Here is an 18,258-nt window from a genome sequence, read left to right as displayed (position 1 = left end):
CTGAGGAGGTAGCCATAAGATTTCTCTTGTCAGTGCGCTGTGAGATTTTGGAAAATATAATCTTAAATCATCAATAACCATTTTTTTTAGCAAGCAAAGTAGTAATTTGGTAGTTCCAAATAATACACTTTTCGCTATCTTTCAAAAGTTGGTATGCAGAGCTTGGTAGGACATGTGTGCTCAAGCTGCCATCTTGGAGCCTCTCCTAAACAACTCCTTTCCACATGCCCACTACTTTCTTTTCAACACACCCAATATTTGCACGCCCACTACTTTCCTTTCGACACACCCACTCGCCCATACTCCGGTCGCCATATTGAGTGGCAGCTACCCCCTTCTCGGGGTTGTTCCAACTCGGTACCACACCTGATCAACTGTGCTAATTGATCAGTTCAGTGATTTCCTAAATTCAACACACCTGGTTTTCCAAGTTGCTTACCCTTGGTCTACAGGTAAAGCTAAAATTTGGGGATTTTTTCCCCCATAATATTTTTGCTTCTCTTTAAACCATGAACTTTACTACCAGTAGATACACTGCTCAAAAAAATAAAGGGAACACTTAAACAACACAATGTATCTCCAAGTCAATCACACTTCTGTGAAATCAAACTGTCCACTTAGGAAGCAACACTGATTGACAATAAATTTCACATGCTGTTGTGCAAATGGAATAGACAACAGGTGGAAATTATAGGCAATTAGCAAGACATCCCCCAATAAACAAGTGGTTCTGCAGGTGGTGACCACAGACCACTTCTCAGTTCCAATGCTTCCTGGCTGATGTTTTGGTCACTTTTGAATGCTGGCGGTGCTTTTACTCTAGTGGTAGCATGAGACGGAGTCTACAACCCACACAAGTGGCTCAGGTAGTGCAGCTCATCCAGGATGACACATCAATGCAAGCTGTGGCAAGAAGGTTTGCTGTGTCTGTCAGCGTAGTGTCCAGAGTATGCAGGCGCTACCAGGAGACAGGCCAGTACATCAGGAGATGTGGAGGAGGCCGTAGGAGGGCAACAACCCAGCAGCAGGACCGCTCCCTCCGCCTTTGTGCAAGGAGGAGCAGGAGGAGCACTGCCAGAGCCCTGCAAAAATGACCTCCAGCAGGCCACAAATGTGCATGTGTCTGCTCAAACGGTCAGAAACAGACTCCATGAGGGTGGTATGAGGGCCCGACGTCCACATGTGGGGGTTGTGCTTACAGCCCAACACCATGCAGGACATTTGGCATTTGCCAGAGAACACCAAGATTGGCAAATTCGCCACTGGCGCCCTGTGCTCTTCACATATGAAAGCAGGTTCACACTGAGCACATGTGACAGACATGACAGTCTGGAGACGCCGTGGAGAACGTTCTGCTGCCTGCAACATCCTCCAGCATGACCGGTTTGGCGGTGGGTCAGTCATGGTGTGGGGTGGCATTTCTTTGGGGGGCTGCACAGCCCTCCATGTGCTCACCAGAGGTAGCCTGACTGCCATTAGGTACCGAGATGAGATCCTCAGACCCCTTGTGAGACTATATGCTGGTGCGGCCCTGGGTTCCTCCTAATGCAAGACAATGCTAGACCTCATGTGGCTGGAGTGTGTCAGCAGTTCCTGCAAGAGGAAGGCATTGATGCTATGGACTGGCCCGCCCATTCCCCAGACCTGAATCCAATTGAGCACATCTGGGACATCATGTCTTGCTCCATCCACCACGCCACTTTGCACAACAGACTGTCCAGGAGTTGGCGGATGCTTTAGTCCAGTTCTGGGAGGTGATCCCTCAGGAGACCATCCGCCACCTCATCAGGAGAATGCCCAGGCATTGTAGGGAGGTCATACAGGCACGTGGAGGCCACACACACTACTGAGCCTCATTTTTACTTGTTTTAAGGACATTACATCAAAGTTGGATCAGCCTGTAGTGTGTTTTTCCACTTTAATTTTGAGTGTGACTCCAAATCCAGACCTCTATGGGTTGATAAATTTGATTTCCATTGATCATTTTTGTGTGATTTTGTTGTCAGCACATTCAACTATGTAAAGAAAAAAGTATTTAATACGAATATTTCATTCATTCAGATCTAGGATGTGTTATTTTAGTGTTCCCTTTATTTTTTTCCTGTTAAACTTATATTACAGCAGTAAAGTACACACATTAAAGGGTAAAAAAATATATGTTTTAAGCAAAATTGCTTAGTTTTTTTTGACAATTGAAAACTTCAAGGAGTTGGGCAGAGTTGTCAAACACATTCCATGGTGAGCAGAGTGTCTGCAGGTTTTTGGTTTTTCCATTTAAATTTAGGCCTAGAAAACCAGGTGAGTTCCTTACTAAATTAGTGACCCTAATTCATCAAGTACAAGGGGGAGAAAAAAAACACACACTTGGACCTCTGTGGAATGAGTTGGACATGTGAAGTAGGGCATTGAAGGAGTTGATTTGATGGGAAGTCGCAATGTCATTAGCCTTTTTCCCAATATGTCATGATATGTCAATATGTCATGGACCACCTATTGAGCTGTTCATTTTGTTACACACACCTTTTAAGTAAATCCGATGAAAAGGAGACAGGAGTGCTACTTTACAAGTTGCACAAAAATACTTCTCCAGTTGTATGACAACACCGCCATCCAGTGGCTAGTGCAACATCTCTGTTTCTGTTTGAGATTTGAGTCACTGAACGCCTTCCGACAGAGACAAAACATGTCACGTAACGTAACGGTTTGAATTAGCTGTTCATTTCACAAGTTGTGGATCACCTGCTATATGATTCCCGTCGTGTTGTTGGCCAACAACCCAGAAAGATGCCACAGAAAACACTGGGATCCATTGTAGGTCTGCTTTGCACCGGGACCTGTTTGGTACAGGTAAGCTGCAGTTTGCGTTCATTCCGCGGTAAGTTCTTTTAACCAAGCCCGTGGATCGCAGCTGGAAGTAGGCCTTCTATTGTGCCTTTTTGTTTCCCCACAAAGGAACTTGGGCATGGCTCGCTAGCAACTCCAACTTTGGGTGACGTCAGTTTGGGCAAATCGTGTTTGTTGATATATTTATAGCTACTATGTTTATAGCTTGACATACTTACGATATTATCCGAAGTTTTGAAACTATTGGTACGATTAGTTGATAACCGAACGTTAGGGTAGCTAGCTATTGTTGGTTTATTTTTTTTTCCCGGTAGAGCACCGCAGTATACCTTTTTTTTTGCTTTCGATATTTTGAATTTGCTCATTTGTTCCTAGAATGATGACAGTCTGAATCAGATGATGGCAGAGAAGAAGGTTCACACTTTGTTTTTACCGAGAGTTGGGTTTTTCTTTAAGAGGAGGAAAAAATGAGAAAATATGCTATTCTTGCGCTCGGGTGGTGTAGGGACCTTAGTAAAAGTACAATACCGGTGATTGCGTGAAAGTAAAAAAATATACATTGTGTTCCAATTCAGGAGAATTAGACCTAATATAAAGATTATGCACACTGCATCGGGCCTCCAGTAGCTGAAGGCCCAATATTTTGTTGAGATTACCTTTTAGTTACTAAGAGTGTTATATTTACCCCCCCCCCTCCCCCGCTGTATTAATGATATTTCCAGTTCACCACTTTCCTGATATTTTAATTTTATTTTTTAAAATATAAAAATATTTTTTTTATTTGCATTTTTTTTGTGATAGTTCTAAATGTTAATACCTCCCTATCCATATGATCTACAGACAAGTGTGGTGGGTTCCTTTACCTCTCATACTTTTAATTTTTCCAAAATTATTTTCCTTAATTTAAAAAAAGCAATTTATCCTGTTATAGCTGTGGTTATTTGTTCGCATACAGATTTAATTTTCAATAGTTTCTCATCCAAATGACCTATGTGTTAAACCACTTGATGTTAGGTCAGTCCCTCCAACTTGCCCTCTTAATGGCTAGGTGGACGTTTTCAAACTGCTTATACCAGTCTCTACAAGCTTTGATCTCCGCAAGTGCATATGTTTTAGGTGTTGTGCCCATGACATTCCTGTGGAAGATGTAGTTTTTCAGAAGGGGCAAGAAATGGGTGTCTTGGCTCTGGTTATTGAATAGCTTAACATGGTAGGCCTACTTCTCGTGAGAGAATAGGTTCCTACCCCGGTGTCTTGGCTAAATTCCCAATTTGGACAATACCATAATGTTTAATCATTCCTCTGACAAGTAATTATAGCTCATTCAATCAACTCTCCACCCTATACAACTAACACTTGCTGAACGCAAAAAATATATAATTTTATTTAAACTACTAATAAAATATTTACATTTCGGCCTTCATCAAAACAATGACAGATGGAATGGACAAGTACATGGGGATTAGGGAAGACAATCAGCTGGTGGTGCCAGTGAGAGGTGTCTGTCAATACAAGTAGGTCCACAAGTGTAAGAGGTGTTGTGGTCAATGGCTCCATCTAGTGGTATATAAATGTTAAATATGTGCAATATTGAAAATATTTTTCAGCTTCAGATTTCAAAACCATCTTCATATAGAGCTACAGAAATGTTGATCTGTACGTGAACAAATAACCACAGCTGTAAAAGTATAAATATCTGTAAAAAAAAAAAAAAAAAAGATTTGAGAAATTTGGAAAAAAAAGAAAAGGTGTACCCTTAAGATGGGTTATAGCTCGTGGACAGTGAGTTATTGAAAAAAGGACCAACAATTGTAAATATTCATGAAATCAGTGCAATGGAAATTATAATGGGTGTACTATGAAAGAGGGAGGTCTGTGACTTAACATCAAGTGGTTTTACAGGTACAGTGCCTTAGTAAAGTATTCCGACCCCTTGACTTTTTCCACATTTTGTTACAGCCTTATTTTAAAAGGGATTAAGTATGTTTTTCCTCCAATCTACAAATGGTACCCCATAATGACAAAGCAAAAACTGATTTTTAGAATTTTTTGCCAATTTATTAAATAATACATTTACATTCAGACCCTTTTGCTATGAGACTCAGAATTGAGCTCCAGTGTTTCCATTGATCATCCTTGATGTTTCTACAACTTGATTGAGATCCAGCTGTGGTAAATTCAATTGATTGGAGAGGATTTAGAAAGGCACACACCTGTCTATATAAGGTCCCACAGTTGACAGTGCATGTCAGAGCAAAAACCAAGCCATTGAAGTCAAAGGAATTGTCCATAGAGATCCGAGACAGGGTTGTGTCGTGGCCCAGATCTGGGGAAGGGTACCAAACATTTCTGCAGCATTGAAGGTCCCCAAGAACACAGTGACCTCCACCGTTCTTAAATGGAAGAAGTTTGGAACCACCAAGACTCTTCCTAGAGCTGGCCAAACTGGGCAATCGGGGAGAAGGGCCTTGGTTAATGAGTTGACCAAGAACCCGATGGTCACTCTGACAGAGCTCCAGAGTTCCTCTGTGGAGATGGGAGAACCTTCCAGAAGCACAACCATCTCTGCAGCACTCTAAACTTGGAGTTTGCCGAAAGGCACCTAAAGACCATGACCATGAGAAACAAGATTATCTGGTCTGATGAAACCAAGATTGAACTCTTTGGCCTGAATGCCAAGCGTCATGTCTGGAGGAAACCTGGCACCATCCTTATGGTGAAGCAGGGTGATGATAGCATCATGCTGGGTCTGAATACTTATGTAAATGACATTTCAGTTTATTTGTAATTAGCTAAATGTTAAACTTTTTTTGCTTTGTCATTATGGGGTATTGTGTGTAGATGTGGGGGGAAAACAATTTAATACATTTTAGAATAAGGCTGTAACATAACTAAATGTGGAAAATTCCAAGGGGTCTAAATACTTTCCGAAGGCACTGTATGTCATTTGGATAAGAAATTATATAAATAAAAAAAAATCTGTATGTGAACAAATAACCATAATTGTAATAGGATTAAATATGTATAACATCTAAGGGCAATTATTTTGGGAAAAAAACTAAAGGTATACCTTTCATGAGAGGTAAAGGAACCCACCGCTCATATGGATAGAAAAGTATTAAATGTTAGGTATAACTTAATAAAAAATGGCAAGTTACAATGTATATTTGTAGAAACCGGTGAGCAGTGGCGCAAATGAGAGCCATCGCTTTTGCCTCATCTCCCTACAGTGCTAATGGTGCGCATCAGTTATTTCAGATGGTGTCAACGTAATGACATTTTGAGAGTAGAATGTTGATGTTTAAGTCACAAGAAGTCACCTTGTCAGTCGTTCTATTAAAAATCTCCCCCAGCAAAGAACCCACCCCTACCTTTCCCACCGCTGCTGAAAAATATCCTAGGGGAAACACTGAAGATCATAGGCCAATTTATGATCTTGTAATTTTTACATAACACCTTCAAAATAAAGTATCAAAATGTAATTGTTGTGGGGGGGACAAAGTTGGCATTAAGGTGCACTATGCAGAGTTCGCCTACAGTAATTTCAGTTTGTAACAACAAGCAAGTATAGTGTAGAGAATAATTGTGCCATCTAATCTGCTATGGAAAATATATATTTCACAACAAATATTGTATTAACAACTGTTTGAAGCTGGCGTACAAAAGTGGGATGGGGGAAAAAACAACGGGAAGCATAGAAATAGCGCACTTAACAGATCTACCGCTTCTTAGGCTTGCTTTCAATGAGAATGACAGATCTATAACTCACTTTTCTATGTGATTGTTCAGTTCTACAAAAATGACATTATTGCAGCTTTAATGGATTAAATCCTGTAAACACCAGGTTCTGCTGATGGCACTTTTAAGATGGTCCTTTAGCCTCGACTGTAATATTCCCCCCCTTTTTTTTTTAAACCAACAAAGTCTTCCTAGGACCTTCAGTGGGCGAGGTATTGACGAGCAAACTTCGAATATCCAAACCGAAAACAAATTTAATGTGGCTGTCCACTAAACTAGCTAGCTAATGTTTGCAAGCATAATATTTTGTAGACATAGTGAGATTTTATCTGTAGCTACTGGACAATTTACCATTTTGAAGTATACAACAAGTCACTTCGATAGCTGGCTGTTAGCTACCACCAGTAAACACAGCACGCAAAATGACTGGTTAGCTAGCTAGCTTTCTAGCTAAGTAACTGCATTTTTTTCCCTTTTATGTAGCCTATCACAGTACCTGGTTAAAATGCTACTCCGCTAGACTTAGTGAAAACAACTTGAGTGCATTTGGCAGCTTCTATGACATGTTTGTATAATCAGGGGATGTCACTTACCTGTAGTGCATTCAGAAAGTGTTCAGACCCCTTTACTTTTTCCACATTTTGTTACGTGTACAGCCTTATTCTAAAATTGATACAATTATTCCCCCCCTCACCAATCTACACATTACCCCATAATGACAAAACAAAAACAGGTTTCGAAATGTTTGCAAATTTATCAAAAAGTAAAAACTAAAATCACATTTTCATAAGTAGTCAGACCCTTTACTCAGTACTTTGTTGAAGCACCTTTGGCAGCGATTACAGCCTTACTGTCTCCTTGGTATGACGCTACAAGCTTGGCACACCTGTATTTGGGGAGTTTCTCCCATTCTTCTATGCAGATAATCTCAAGTTCTGTCAGGTTTGATTGGGGAGCGTCGCTACACAGCTATTTTAAGAGAGAGCTCCAGAGATCTCCAGAGATGTTCGATTGGTTTCAAGTCCGGGCTCTGGTTGGGCCATTTCAAGGACATTCAGAGACTTGTCCCGATGCCACTTCTGTGTTTTGGCTGTGTGCTTAGGGTCGTTGTCCTGTTGAAAGGTGAAACTCCGTCCCAGTCTGAGGTACTGAGTGCTCTGGAGCAGGTTTTCATCAGGGATCTCTACTTTGCTGTTCATCTTTCCCTCGATCCTGACTAATCTCTCAGTCCCTGCCGCTGAAAAACATCCCCACAGCATGACGCTGCCACCACCATGCTTCACCGTGGGAATGGTGCCGTGTTTCCTCCAGACGTGACACTTGGCAGTCAGGCCGACGAGTTCAATCTTGGTTTCATCAGACCAGAGAATTGTTTCTCATGGTCAGAGTCCTTTAGGTGCCTTTTGGCAAACTCCAAGCAGGCTGTCGTGCATTTTTACTAAGGAGTGGTTTCCGTCTGGCCACTCTACCATAAAGGCCTGATTGGTGGAGTGCTACATGCACTGTGAACTGTGGAACCTTGTATAGACAGGTGTGTGCCTTTTCAAATCATGTCCAATCAATTTAATTTACTACTGGTGGACTCCCAAGTTGTAGAAAAAGGATGATCAATGGAAACAGGATGCGCCTGAGCTCAATTTCGAGTCTCATAGCAAAGGGTCTGAATACTTATGTAAATGAGGTATTTCCGATTTATTTATTTTATTTGCCAAAATGTCTAAACCTGTGTTCACATTTTATTCCATTTTTAAAATTTAACTAGGCAAGTCAGTTAAGAACAAATTCTTATTTACAATGACGGCCAAACCCGGGCAACGCTGGGCCAATTGTGCACTTCACTATGGGACTCCCAATCACGGCCGGATGTGATACAGTATTGTGTGTGGATTGAGGATTTGAATGAATCAATTTTAGCATAAGGCTGTAATGTGGAGAAATGGAAGGGGTCTGAATACTTTCAGAATGCACTATTTTTCTCATTTGATTTTCAACGCATTGAATGCTATTTGAATGTTCATCCACAGTGAAAGTGGGTTTGTGACTTTGCAGGCTTGCTTGTTAATATTTTGTGCAGTAAATGCCAATGTAACTTTGTCAAACAGCTGAGCATGTTTGCATAATCCTGAGATTTTCTCCCAGTTGTGTGTGGAGTGTGTGTGTGTGTGTGTGTGTGTGAGATGTCACTGAATAGCATGCCTATGTGTTTGTGTTTAGGGTAAGGAGTTCTGTTTTGGAGTGAACAATGAGCAATACCGGTGTGAGATGGGGTACTGCTGCGGTGAGACGGAGTGCTGCACCTACTACTACGAGCTGTGGTGTATGTTCTGAGTGTCCTCTTCTATCCTTGCCTTTCGAGCACCACTGTCCCTCTTCCCGATATTTATTTTCCTCCGATTTTTACATGATATATTCTTCATTATGGGAATCTCTGAATTTGTCACTTTCATTTAGTCACTCCAATTTGACAAATAATCATGTGGTAATGCTGAAATCAATGGCGCTGAAACAAATTAGCATTGGCCAAAATGGGTTGATTGAATGTATCTACATGATTTTTTTGCAGGGTTCTGGCTGGTGTGGACCCTCATCATAATGCTGAGTTGCTGCTGTGCCTACCGTCACCGCCGGGTCAAGATGCGGCTGCAGCAGGAGCAGCGCCAGCGCGAAATCAGCCTTATGGCCTACCAGGGTGCTTCTAGCTCCTTCATTTCCCCTCCACCCCTCAACCTGAGTGAGTCTCTCAGCCCCAACTGGCTACTTATTGCATGACCCCCCCCATCTGCACCTATTACATCCCTGAAATGACTACTACTTGTCCCTGAGTCAACTGTTTAGAGTAATTAGGGTGTCCTAGTGGCTTGGAGATGGTTCTTAGCAGATTCAGAACCATGCCGGACAATTAGTTATTTAGTTCAACACCAGATAACCCTATCTAGACCGTGTTAATCCTTTACACTTGTGGGAATTGGCCTAAATGATTAGGGCTAAATTTATGGTAGCATTTGAAAGGGAACAGTTTGGAGATTACGGGAAAATGATTAGACCAAAGTTGAGGACACAACAGATCACCTGAAAACAGACTGAATCCAAACATGATACTGTTGATTTTATGTGCATTTTGATATTCACTGTTTGTTTTTGTTGCTGCATTTGTTGATAATGAAATCTGAAAATACTCTGGATTCATTCAGTAAAGTGATAAAAATATTCCTGGAAAATGTGGGGTGGCTGCAACAGACAAAAAAAATGACAAGGATTTGAGTGAGAGGATTAACTGGTGTCTCCATGTGGCCACACCTCTCCAAAGTGTGAACAGTTCCTAGGTAATTTCAATGCACCTTTTGACTCAAAGAAGAGTCTTCAACTAAAGTTATATATGTTTTGCTCCTAGCTGTGCCGTTGAACTAGAGCAAGCACACTTCTAGTTGTTCAGAATACTGCATCCCTGCCATCACACAATTACTTTTCACGCAATCCAAAAATGGCCCATTTTTTTATAGATCACAATCGGGTCAGGTGAGCATCATTTGAAAGCTTCTTCTGTTACCAACATGACAAGTTTATAGGGTTGTCACAATATCAGAATTTTTACTTGGATATTAGGTTTAGTATCGCAATACTCGATAGCATCATAATTCCCAATACCAAAACGATAGCACAGCAAAAAAAGGCATATTAGCCAAAGCCACGGAATGGCACTTGATCCAGACCGACAGCTACAGCTCTGTTCACTCGTTGTGCATCTTTTGAGTTTAAAATCATTGCAGTTGCACTTAATTATGTCAACATTTTTTTAGACGTCTGTGTATGCCTTAATGAATCAATTATACAGTCAATTTGAATTTTTACCAATCTAACGACATAATGGGAATAATTTATTGGAATGGTTAATCTCTAGTGATAAACTAGGTACATCAAGATGTAGCCTAGGCCTATCCACAATACAGGTTCATTTCTATTCAATAGGAGTTTGCATGCATTGAGTTATTGAGCTTGTTTTGGCTGATTTCATGGGGCTACAGTTGACAAGCTGTACTGATAAACAACATTTGCCTAGATGTGGCTTCTTTTATAAAACTATGTGCTGCCTCTTTAGCTAGCAATGATGTAATTCGCGAGGCAAGAGGGGGGGAGACCTGTCGGAACACAGTCAGTTCTCTGAGGCAATAGGTCATCTTTGTGAGAGAGACCGAATAGGTGAACAAATTAAGTGTTTGGTGGCAATCAGCATATGTTGCATTATGGTTTGCATATTATGACAAAGTACTATGGTAATTAATTGATTTTTAGCCGTCAGCTAGCAAGGAAAGATAGCCTACAAAGCTGGAAACTACTGGTATCTTCGTCCATTGTAAAGGGTTGTAGTCTGTATGGACATTGTTTTGCGAACAGTAATTAAGTTTCTACATGCTGTGTCACATTATTCAAGCATGTTAACTTCTGTGGAGCATGAGCAGGGAGCTAACACGATGCACTCGACTCCCAGTGCAGGCTAGTAATGAAGTGGAGCAGGCACGGTGCGCACTATAATAAGGGGTTGGCTGCGCTGATATAGGCTTGACACGTTTGACAGAAGTACCGGAAAAAATAAATAAATCTAGTACCAAACCATTTTTCATGTTCTACTATCGAAAAAGTACAGACGTTTTGGTATACTGAAAACACTACAAGCTCAGTTATAAAATACGATCTTAGTGTCAGGCTTTGACAGGGCAATTCAGAGAAACGGATCGTAATTTTGTTACGCATAGAAATGAGTCGTGCATGTTCTGCTGCAAAGTTTCTTCACAATAGACAAACGGGCTCATTCTGTTCAGAACAATCCAGGGTATGACCCCTTGTCATCTTGTACATCAAACATAGTGATCAGAGACGTTGACACGGTATATGATATGGAAATGTGAAGTTTGCATTTGGACTCATGGCTGTTTGGCTTGATTGTATGACTTCGAAACGGTATTTATTATAATCAACGTTTCATCTTTCAAAATAGAGTCCTTTTAATTTACAGCTTTTCCCTGAATCAACGGAAAATGTTGCAGAAGTTGCCCAATTTGCAGGAGGGATGGGGGCAACTTGTCATGTGCTGTGCTCAAGTTTCAGAACAGCGGTCAGTGAAAACCTATACAGCGCCGTGAAGCACAGAGCCTGAGCTCTGACGTCATTTATAGCATATTACTGTACAGCCACTTCATTCCATTTCAGGCGGTATTGGTGCCCAAATCTGCAATTTTCAAACCGTATATGGGTATGAGTGTAAAGGGTTAAGATGGTTGACTCCTGTGTGTTTGTTTATTTACACCAAGGGTTCTGGACAGACTGCAAGCTTCCTGACTATGAAGAGGTGGTGGGTCATCCCCCGACTCCCCCTCCGCCTTACTCCGAGATTCCCCCAGAGACCACCACTGCCATCATGCTGCCCTCCATCCAATCAGAAGTGGTCTTGATGCTGGAGCCCTCAACAGAGGACGCACCAAGAGAGGAGCAGACCGCCAATTCGTCATCAGACCAAGAAGCCGCGTCTGTGCCCAGCCAATCAGAGCGACCAGTGGAGGTGGACCCTGAAGGCCCATTGGAGGAGCTGCTGACCCGGCGCAGGCACGTGACAGGCGACTCAGGGATTGAGGTGTGTGTTTGCCAACTAGATGAGGGCTCTGGGCCGGAGGAGGACGAGGAGCTGGTGTGTCAGGGGGCCACGGGGGACTGCTGCTCTGCCTCTGATCACACCCTCAGACACAAAGCGAGAACCCCTGAGCCCCAACCTCAGGGTCAGACCACCAGCACCGGAGACCGACTGGTCTGAGCTCCACCACCGACCATCCCAGAGGCTGCTGTTGCTGCCTGATCTGTGCTTTAGGGAGGGAGACCCAGGAGAGCTCTTGTCATTGTCGTCATAACAATAACTCTGACACCACCAGCAAATGAAATGCCCCACAATAACTCACCGAATTAACCAGGTTGTCCTGTTGTTTAACATCCTTCTCAGTTATGATCCATATAATGAAGATGACAAAAAGAAAAGCTCTTATTTGAGAAATATCATTTTTTTTTGTGTGGCTAATGGCTTAATTGTTTAATACCCATGGTCCCTCTGCTTTGTTTTGTTCTTAACATGGGGATGATGAGGAAGAATGTTAAGTCTTCCTGGATGGGGGAGGGGCTAAAACCTCTAGAGACCACCAGGTGGTAAGAAGAGGTGTTGACGCTGGCACAGAATTGACTAAATCTACCCACCCCCACCGTCTGGCCTGGACATTTTCTTCTGGTCCTTCTAACATTTCACCTACGTGGGGACAGGACAGTATACCGCAACAGTCACCAACCCACAGGCTTCTAGGCCCCAGCACATAAGGGTCAAAACAGGAAAATAATGGTTCAAGACCCAATCCTGACCTGAGGGGACTGAACAAGGTGTACGGACTGTGACAAAAGGAACTTGTTTTGTTTTTGTAAGGGTGTGTACTGTGTAATCTAGGAGACAGCTGCAAAGTGATGTCACCCCTGAGTCATCTTAGCCTGTGCCTGGTTTCTTCGTGGAGTGACGGCAGGGCTATTTGCATCTAGAGAAGAGCCTGGGAAGGGGAAGTGAAGCTGTGCCTGTCTCTTATAGGCTCTCCATCTCTGAACTGTGTCCCAGTAACATCAGACTCCTCCCCCTGAATCCCCCCCGCTTCCCATCCCTCGTGACTCCACCAGTTCTCCGGTCAACACTTGGCCAGACTGAAATGTATTGAATGGACTGGAACAGACGTTTTGATGTGTGGCCAAGTTCTCTCTGTGGCCAAGTGAACTCAAGACTGCAAGCTGTGACATTATCCCATCGCTGTGCCTGCAACTTGGTGTCTATAAAAATCCTTGCGGTGGTCGACTGTGTGTCCCCCAGCCCGGCAGTGATATTACCAGAGATACTGAAGGTTCAGCTCTCTAGTACTTTGCTCCTTTATCATTATCTTGTCATTGTATTACTTCTCTCTAAAACCAGCTTTGGCTGAGGCCACTATTATCCACATTAATAGCAACACAGCTCTACCAAGGTGCTGCTGTGGGTGTATTGTGTGTTTTATAGGATGTGTAGAGGAGTAGTCTTATTTAGGGTAGCTACAAAGTGCCCTGGCCCCTGGTGTAAATGCACTCAATTCACCAGGCTTTAGACCACTTTTATAAACAATGCACTAGGATATTGCATGGAAGGCATGAGTCATTTTGTTTTTGTCTGTGTGTAGGTAGTGTGTTCTGATTTGTTGTGTCTGCAACATATAGCGACACACTCCTAGGCCATTGGCCCCAAGCTGGCACTGATGAATCGGCGGTTGCTGTTTTGATCCAGCCAGAGCCTGATAGTGACGCAGCTTCACCACGAGTCTCCTGGTCGTGTGGGGCTCGGACTGGGTGAACTAAGGTTTTAAGTATAGACACCCTGTACCTAGTTTCATCATGTTATGACTGCACTGGGCCTGCAGTGTGCTGTTGCGTACACCCTTGGCTTGCGGTGGTGTGGACCCTGTAGGAGCAATGCTAGAGATTTGTGGAGATTTGTGGTGGTGTTTTCCATTCGGTGGGGGTGGCTTTGCTGTGTGTGTAGTGTTAGCATACCTGCACACACATAAACTGCACGTACCTCAGTGTTGTGCGTCGCTTGCCGACGCGGAGTTGTAGAATCGGGTGTGGAGTGCATGTGATCTTACTGTGCAGTTCCACCTTGAAGAAGAAGCAGGGGGGTTAAATGGCAGTGCTGTTTTATTATTTAGGGTATTGATTTGCCTTCATACAGCACTGATCAATTAGGTTATGGACTGATGCACTGTTTATTAACATCTAATGAAAAAGGAAATTGACACAGATTTATTCTCAATATCTATCCATAAATGTGTAGGATCTTAATTTGATCATTCTGTTGCAGGATAACTTTCCTGCAATTCAGGACATGTAAAACATTTGTTGCATTTGCGATTTTAAAATTCAAAAGGCACTCAAACATGTGAGTTATCTTTGTTGCATGGTAACAGTTGAGGAAAAATAAGAAACCTGCACACTGCTCTGGCTAGTATCACTGTGCTGGCTAATATCACTGCTCTTTGTTAAGCTTTATGTATCAGCCTTAAGGCCTTCTTTTGTACTATAAACTTTAATAGAATACTTATGAAATGCACATTGTTATATTTGGTGACACGTTTATTTTCCCTCGACTCCAACCCCATTCGATGCATCGTACTGGGTGGAGTGGAGCAATGTCTACAGAAGGGTGCAAATTAAAAATACAAAAGCTCTGGGGAAAAATGCCTTGAGGCAGATACGTAAAGCTTAATAAAGAGCAGTGGTACTTTTTGTTTTTCCCTCGTGTATTTGAGACTTAAAAAGGATTCTGCAGTTATGTCATTTTCACTTTGAAATTTCAGACATGATTGTATCAACCCCTACAAAAATGTCCATGAATTATATTTTCACATTTCCTGTTGCTGCATGATTATTTTCCTGCTGTAGCAAACTGGCTCAAATGTAAGTTCCTACATCTAAGTTGTCTATGTCTTCAACAGTGTGAAGCCTTGATGCTGTAGAAGTAACGTTTTAAAAGTTGTAGTGCATAGTCATGCACACACACTCCTGTTCTCATTCTCACATTAGGACATGTTTTTGATAAGACACCTTAAGCTGCCTTGGTAGGTTGCTAGGGAACAGACATGAGGATCGAGCTGCAGAAGGCCTATGAACAGACTCCGCAGACTCCGTTTAGAGGACATTCTGAGGCATAGGGAAATGCCTTACTACATACAGTCAGTTGAAGCTGGGTACAGGTAGACTAGATGTGTTTTAGGCTTCTGTATTTGATGAGTAGGTGGTTATATTTCAGACCTATGCTTTTTGAAGATGGAAAAAATGTTTGCGCATGTCTCCCCCTGGTAGTCCAGAGTCGTCCTTTATACAAATGGAGTCTGAAGTGTAAGCGTCTGACATGTATTGGTCAGCTCAACTTGTTGTTCTAGGATGTGGTAAACTCCGAGTGAAACCACAAGACAAGATCATGACTCTTATATGTTGCAGAAACTGTGGCCTGTAGAATAGGCAACATTTATTTCGTCAGAAAAGGTATGAGAAATACCATTATCTGTGGTCATGTAGAATTTATTTTCTTAGGTACCCCTATTTTGCTTAGATAAAAAAAAAAGTTTAGTTAAAGGATATGATGGACATTAGTTTGATATTTGAACTGACCTGAAAGCATGTTGAATTAGTAAATGGGAGAAAAAAATGTAATGAATGCTTGTTTTGTTTTATTGTGATTCATATGTTTTTTTTTTATGTTTGGGGAAAATCTCCCAACTACAAATGTAGAGGCTAAAGTGCATTCATTTTGACGCAGTATAGATGAAGGTAATGGAAATTGAAAAGGTGTTTTCTTGTTTTTGGAAATGAGGATAATGGGGACCCATGGATTCAGTCCCATTGCTTACTGGGCAAGATTATTGCCAAACAAACTTCTTTGGCTTTCACGTGTTTACCTAGATAAAGGGCTATCAGTCAATCAAACATCCTTCCATTCATCTGTTCTGTAATTTTCCGCTTTACCTACAGTTGCAGACATGGTAATATCTGAACATAATTGTTTGGACATTTTTCTGTAGTAAATAATAGGCTATTTGTAAAAATAAATAAATTCTATTGATCTTTTCTTTTGGTTTCAATGTTCAGAAGCTTGTATCTCTCTCTTTTCCTCTCAAGCCCCCCACCTGGTCCACATGGCCTCTCTGGTATACCAGCAAAGAGGGCACAAGCTAGGTTCAGTGGCAGGTTGGGTATATGGTCCCTGGTGAGGTAACTATCCCCAGGTGTGACGATTTTGGGGGGGTGGCTTGAGTCATGGCTCGTTGCTTAAACCTCTGAATCACGAGGAACCCCTCCCCCTCAAGGGGGCCCAAACATGGTCACAGAGAGTGCGTGGCAACCCTCACCGATGTTGGTATTTTTTGAGGCAGGGTTCTTGCCCACGCATGTACTGCAGGCACAGTGCACAATTTATATTTTGAGATTGTTTGCCAGTACCAAACAATTACTGTACTCAAACCCACATGTGGCGTCTCACTTCCATATGCATACTGTCCTATTGTCATGAATAGCAAACATGCTGTTTTTTTACGGAAATCTGTAATTGACACTGATCAGAAGTCTGCTATTGGCACCAGTGCCATCAGTTGTCAGCTCAAGTTTAATTTACCTTGCTCACTAGGCCAAAGCTCTGTCATTGTAGAATATTATCCTCCTTTCACCCGAAGTGTTCCTCTTCATTTCAGCGACACACGCCTCTGTAATATACTGTACCTGACTAGGCTATGCAAAAACATAAACCCACTGATGTATGCTGCAATAACTCCTGTCTGTAGTTGCCAGTACAAGCAATATTTCTGTCACACTGCACTTCAGTTGGTATGTGTAATGTCTTTGTTAAAAAAAAAAAAAATACAAAATAAATATATATATATATACAAATTCATGGTTAATCTGGCTACTATGTCATTTGTGTGTATGCTTTAAAAGTAAATGTGTATCTTCATGTTACCTCTTGGTGTGTGGGGAGGGGAGAAAAGATGAAGCCATTCTAGTAAATTCTTCACCTTTCTGTTCATCTTTAGTGACAGTGGATAGAATGTTTTGCTCTCATTCTAATTTGTTAAGTATATTACTCTTGCTTTCATTATTATGGGGGGGTGTACATCTGTTTTGGTGGTTAAAGTAGTGTTTTGAATGCTTTTTGTGGGATTAATGCCATTTTAATCTTTCCTCAGACTAACATTTATTCTGTTTGCTCTGTGGGTACTTTTGCCACTGGTCCATCCCTTGTGTGTTGCCCTGTCATGGCGCATTGGGTGTCTTTGTAAACCGCAGCACGTCTGTCTGTTTTTAGTATTTGAGGCATTTTCAATGACTAAATAGTAATAAGGTCTTGCCTTTTTTCTCCTCAATTGCCCAACCTTTTGATATAGATAGCGACCTGTATAAAGTATGGAAGTCAATATAACCCAATGCTAGATGGCAGTGACGACACCTCAGCTAGCCCAGAAGATGTTTTTATTTTCACATGGTCTCACTTAGGGGTGGGTTGCACTTGAATTATACAACACTAAGGCAACAATGTACTCTCCCCATAATCAAGAATGCTCTGTTACCCACCTGTAACCCAGATGTTTCTTGCATATCTCCCACTACCATAGTTGGATAATGTCAAGCGGATGTTGATTCGCGTGGGAAGACTTTTCCAAAACAGCACAAATACCCTCGGCTTGAAAATGAAGCGGTTGTCCAGAAGCGCATACCCCTTTCATTATCACCTAGAACAAGACAAACAAATAGGGGAATGCACTGCAATGTGTGGTACATTTGAATGCTTTCGTTTAGTGGGGGTCTGCTATGTACTCTAGGGGTCATTTGTATTTTATTTTTTTATAATAAAACAAACCTTGGCACTCAACTGAAGTTGTACTGTTGTTTTTGCTTTGAACTGTCTAGTTTGCTGTTGTTTCTCAAGCCTATAGTGTTGGCGTTTTGATAAGACTACCTGAGAGCATAACGTACTCCACAGTAAGCGGTTCCCCACCCAGGCATCTGAACCAGTTGAGCTATTGCTCGAGGAGCATCAGAAGGCAGTGAGATGGTGCCTGAGGCACGCGGAGGAGGAGTGCCCAA

General features: G+C 42.0%; 1 protein-coding gene across 2 annotated transcripts; it reads left to right on the top strand.

Moving 5' to 3' along the window:
* Window positions 1-2,350: 2,350 nt before the first annotated feature.
* On the top strand, window positions 2,351-18,043 carry LOC118385307 (WW domain-binding protein 1-like). 2 transcript variants are annotated; one of them, XM_035772347.2, is made up of 4 exons: window positions 2,351-2,847; window positions 8,797-8,860; window positions 9,146-9,313; window positions 11,889-18,043. In XM_035772347.2, the coding sequence occupies exons 1-4, from the start codon at window positions 2,785-2,787 to the stop codon at window positions 12,383-12,385; spliced, it is 792 nt and encodes a 263-aa protein (XP_035628240.1). In that variant the 5' UTR covers window positions 2,351-2,784; the 3' UTR covers window positions 12,386-18,043. The 2 variants fall into 2 exon arrangements, with proteins under 2 accessions (XP_035628240.1, XP_035628239.1); XM_035772346.2 differs by having other exon boundaries at window positions 2,355-2,847; window positions 8,797-8,899.
* Window positions 18,044-18,258: the final 215 nt, after the last annotated feature.

The sequence above is a fragment of the Oncorhynchus keta genome, chromosome 6 (assembly GCF_023373465.1).
Source record: "Oncorhynchus keta strain PuntledgeMale-10-30-2019 chromosome 6, Oket_V2, whole genome shotgun sequence".
Lineage (NCBI taxonomy): Eukaryota > Metazoa > Chordata > Actinopteri > Salmoniformes > Salmonidae > Oncorhynchus > Oncorhynchus keta.
This window is presented reverse-complemented; position numbering and strand designations above follow the sequence as displayed.

Coding starts and splice junctions, on each gene's coding strand:
- LOC118385307 (XM_035772346.2), top strand. CDS start 2,785: ATGCCACAGAAAACACTGGGATCCATTGTAGGTCTGCTTTGCACCGGG. Junction 2,848..8,796: donor CCGGGACCTGTTTGGTACAG/GTAAGCTGCAGT, acceptor GTTTGTGTTTAG/GGTAAGGAGTTCTGTTTTGG. Junction 9,314..11,888: donor CCCTCCACCCCTCAACCTGA/GTGAGTCTCTCA, acceptor ATTTACACCAAG/GGTTCTGGACAGACTGCAAG.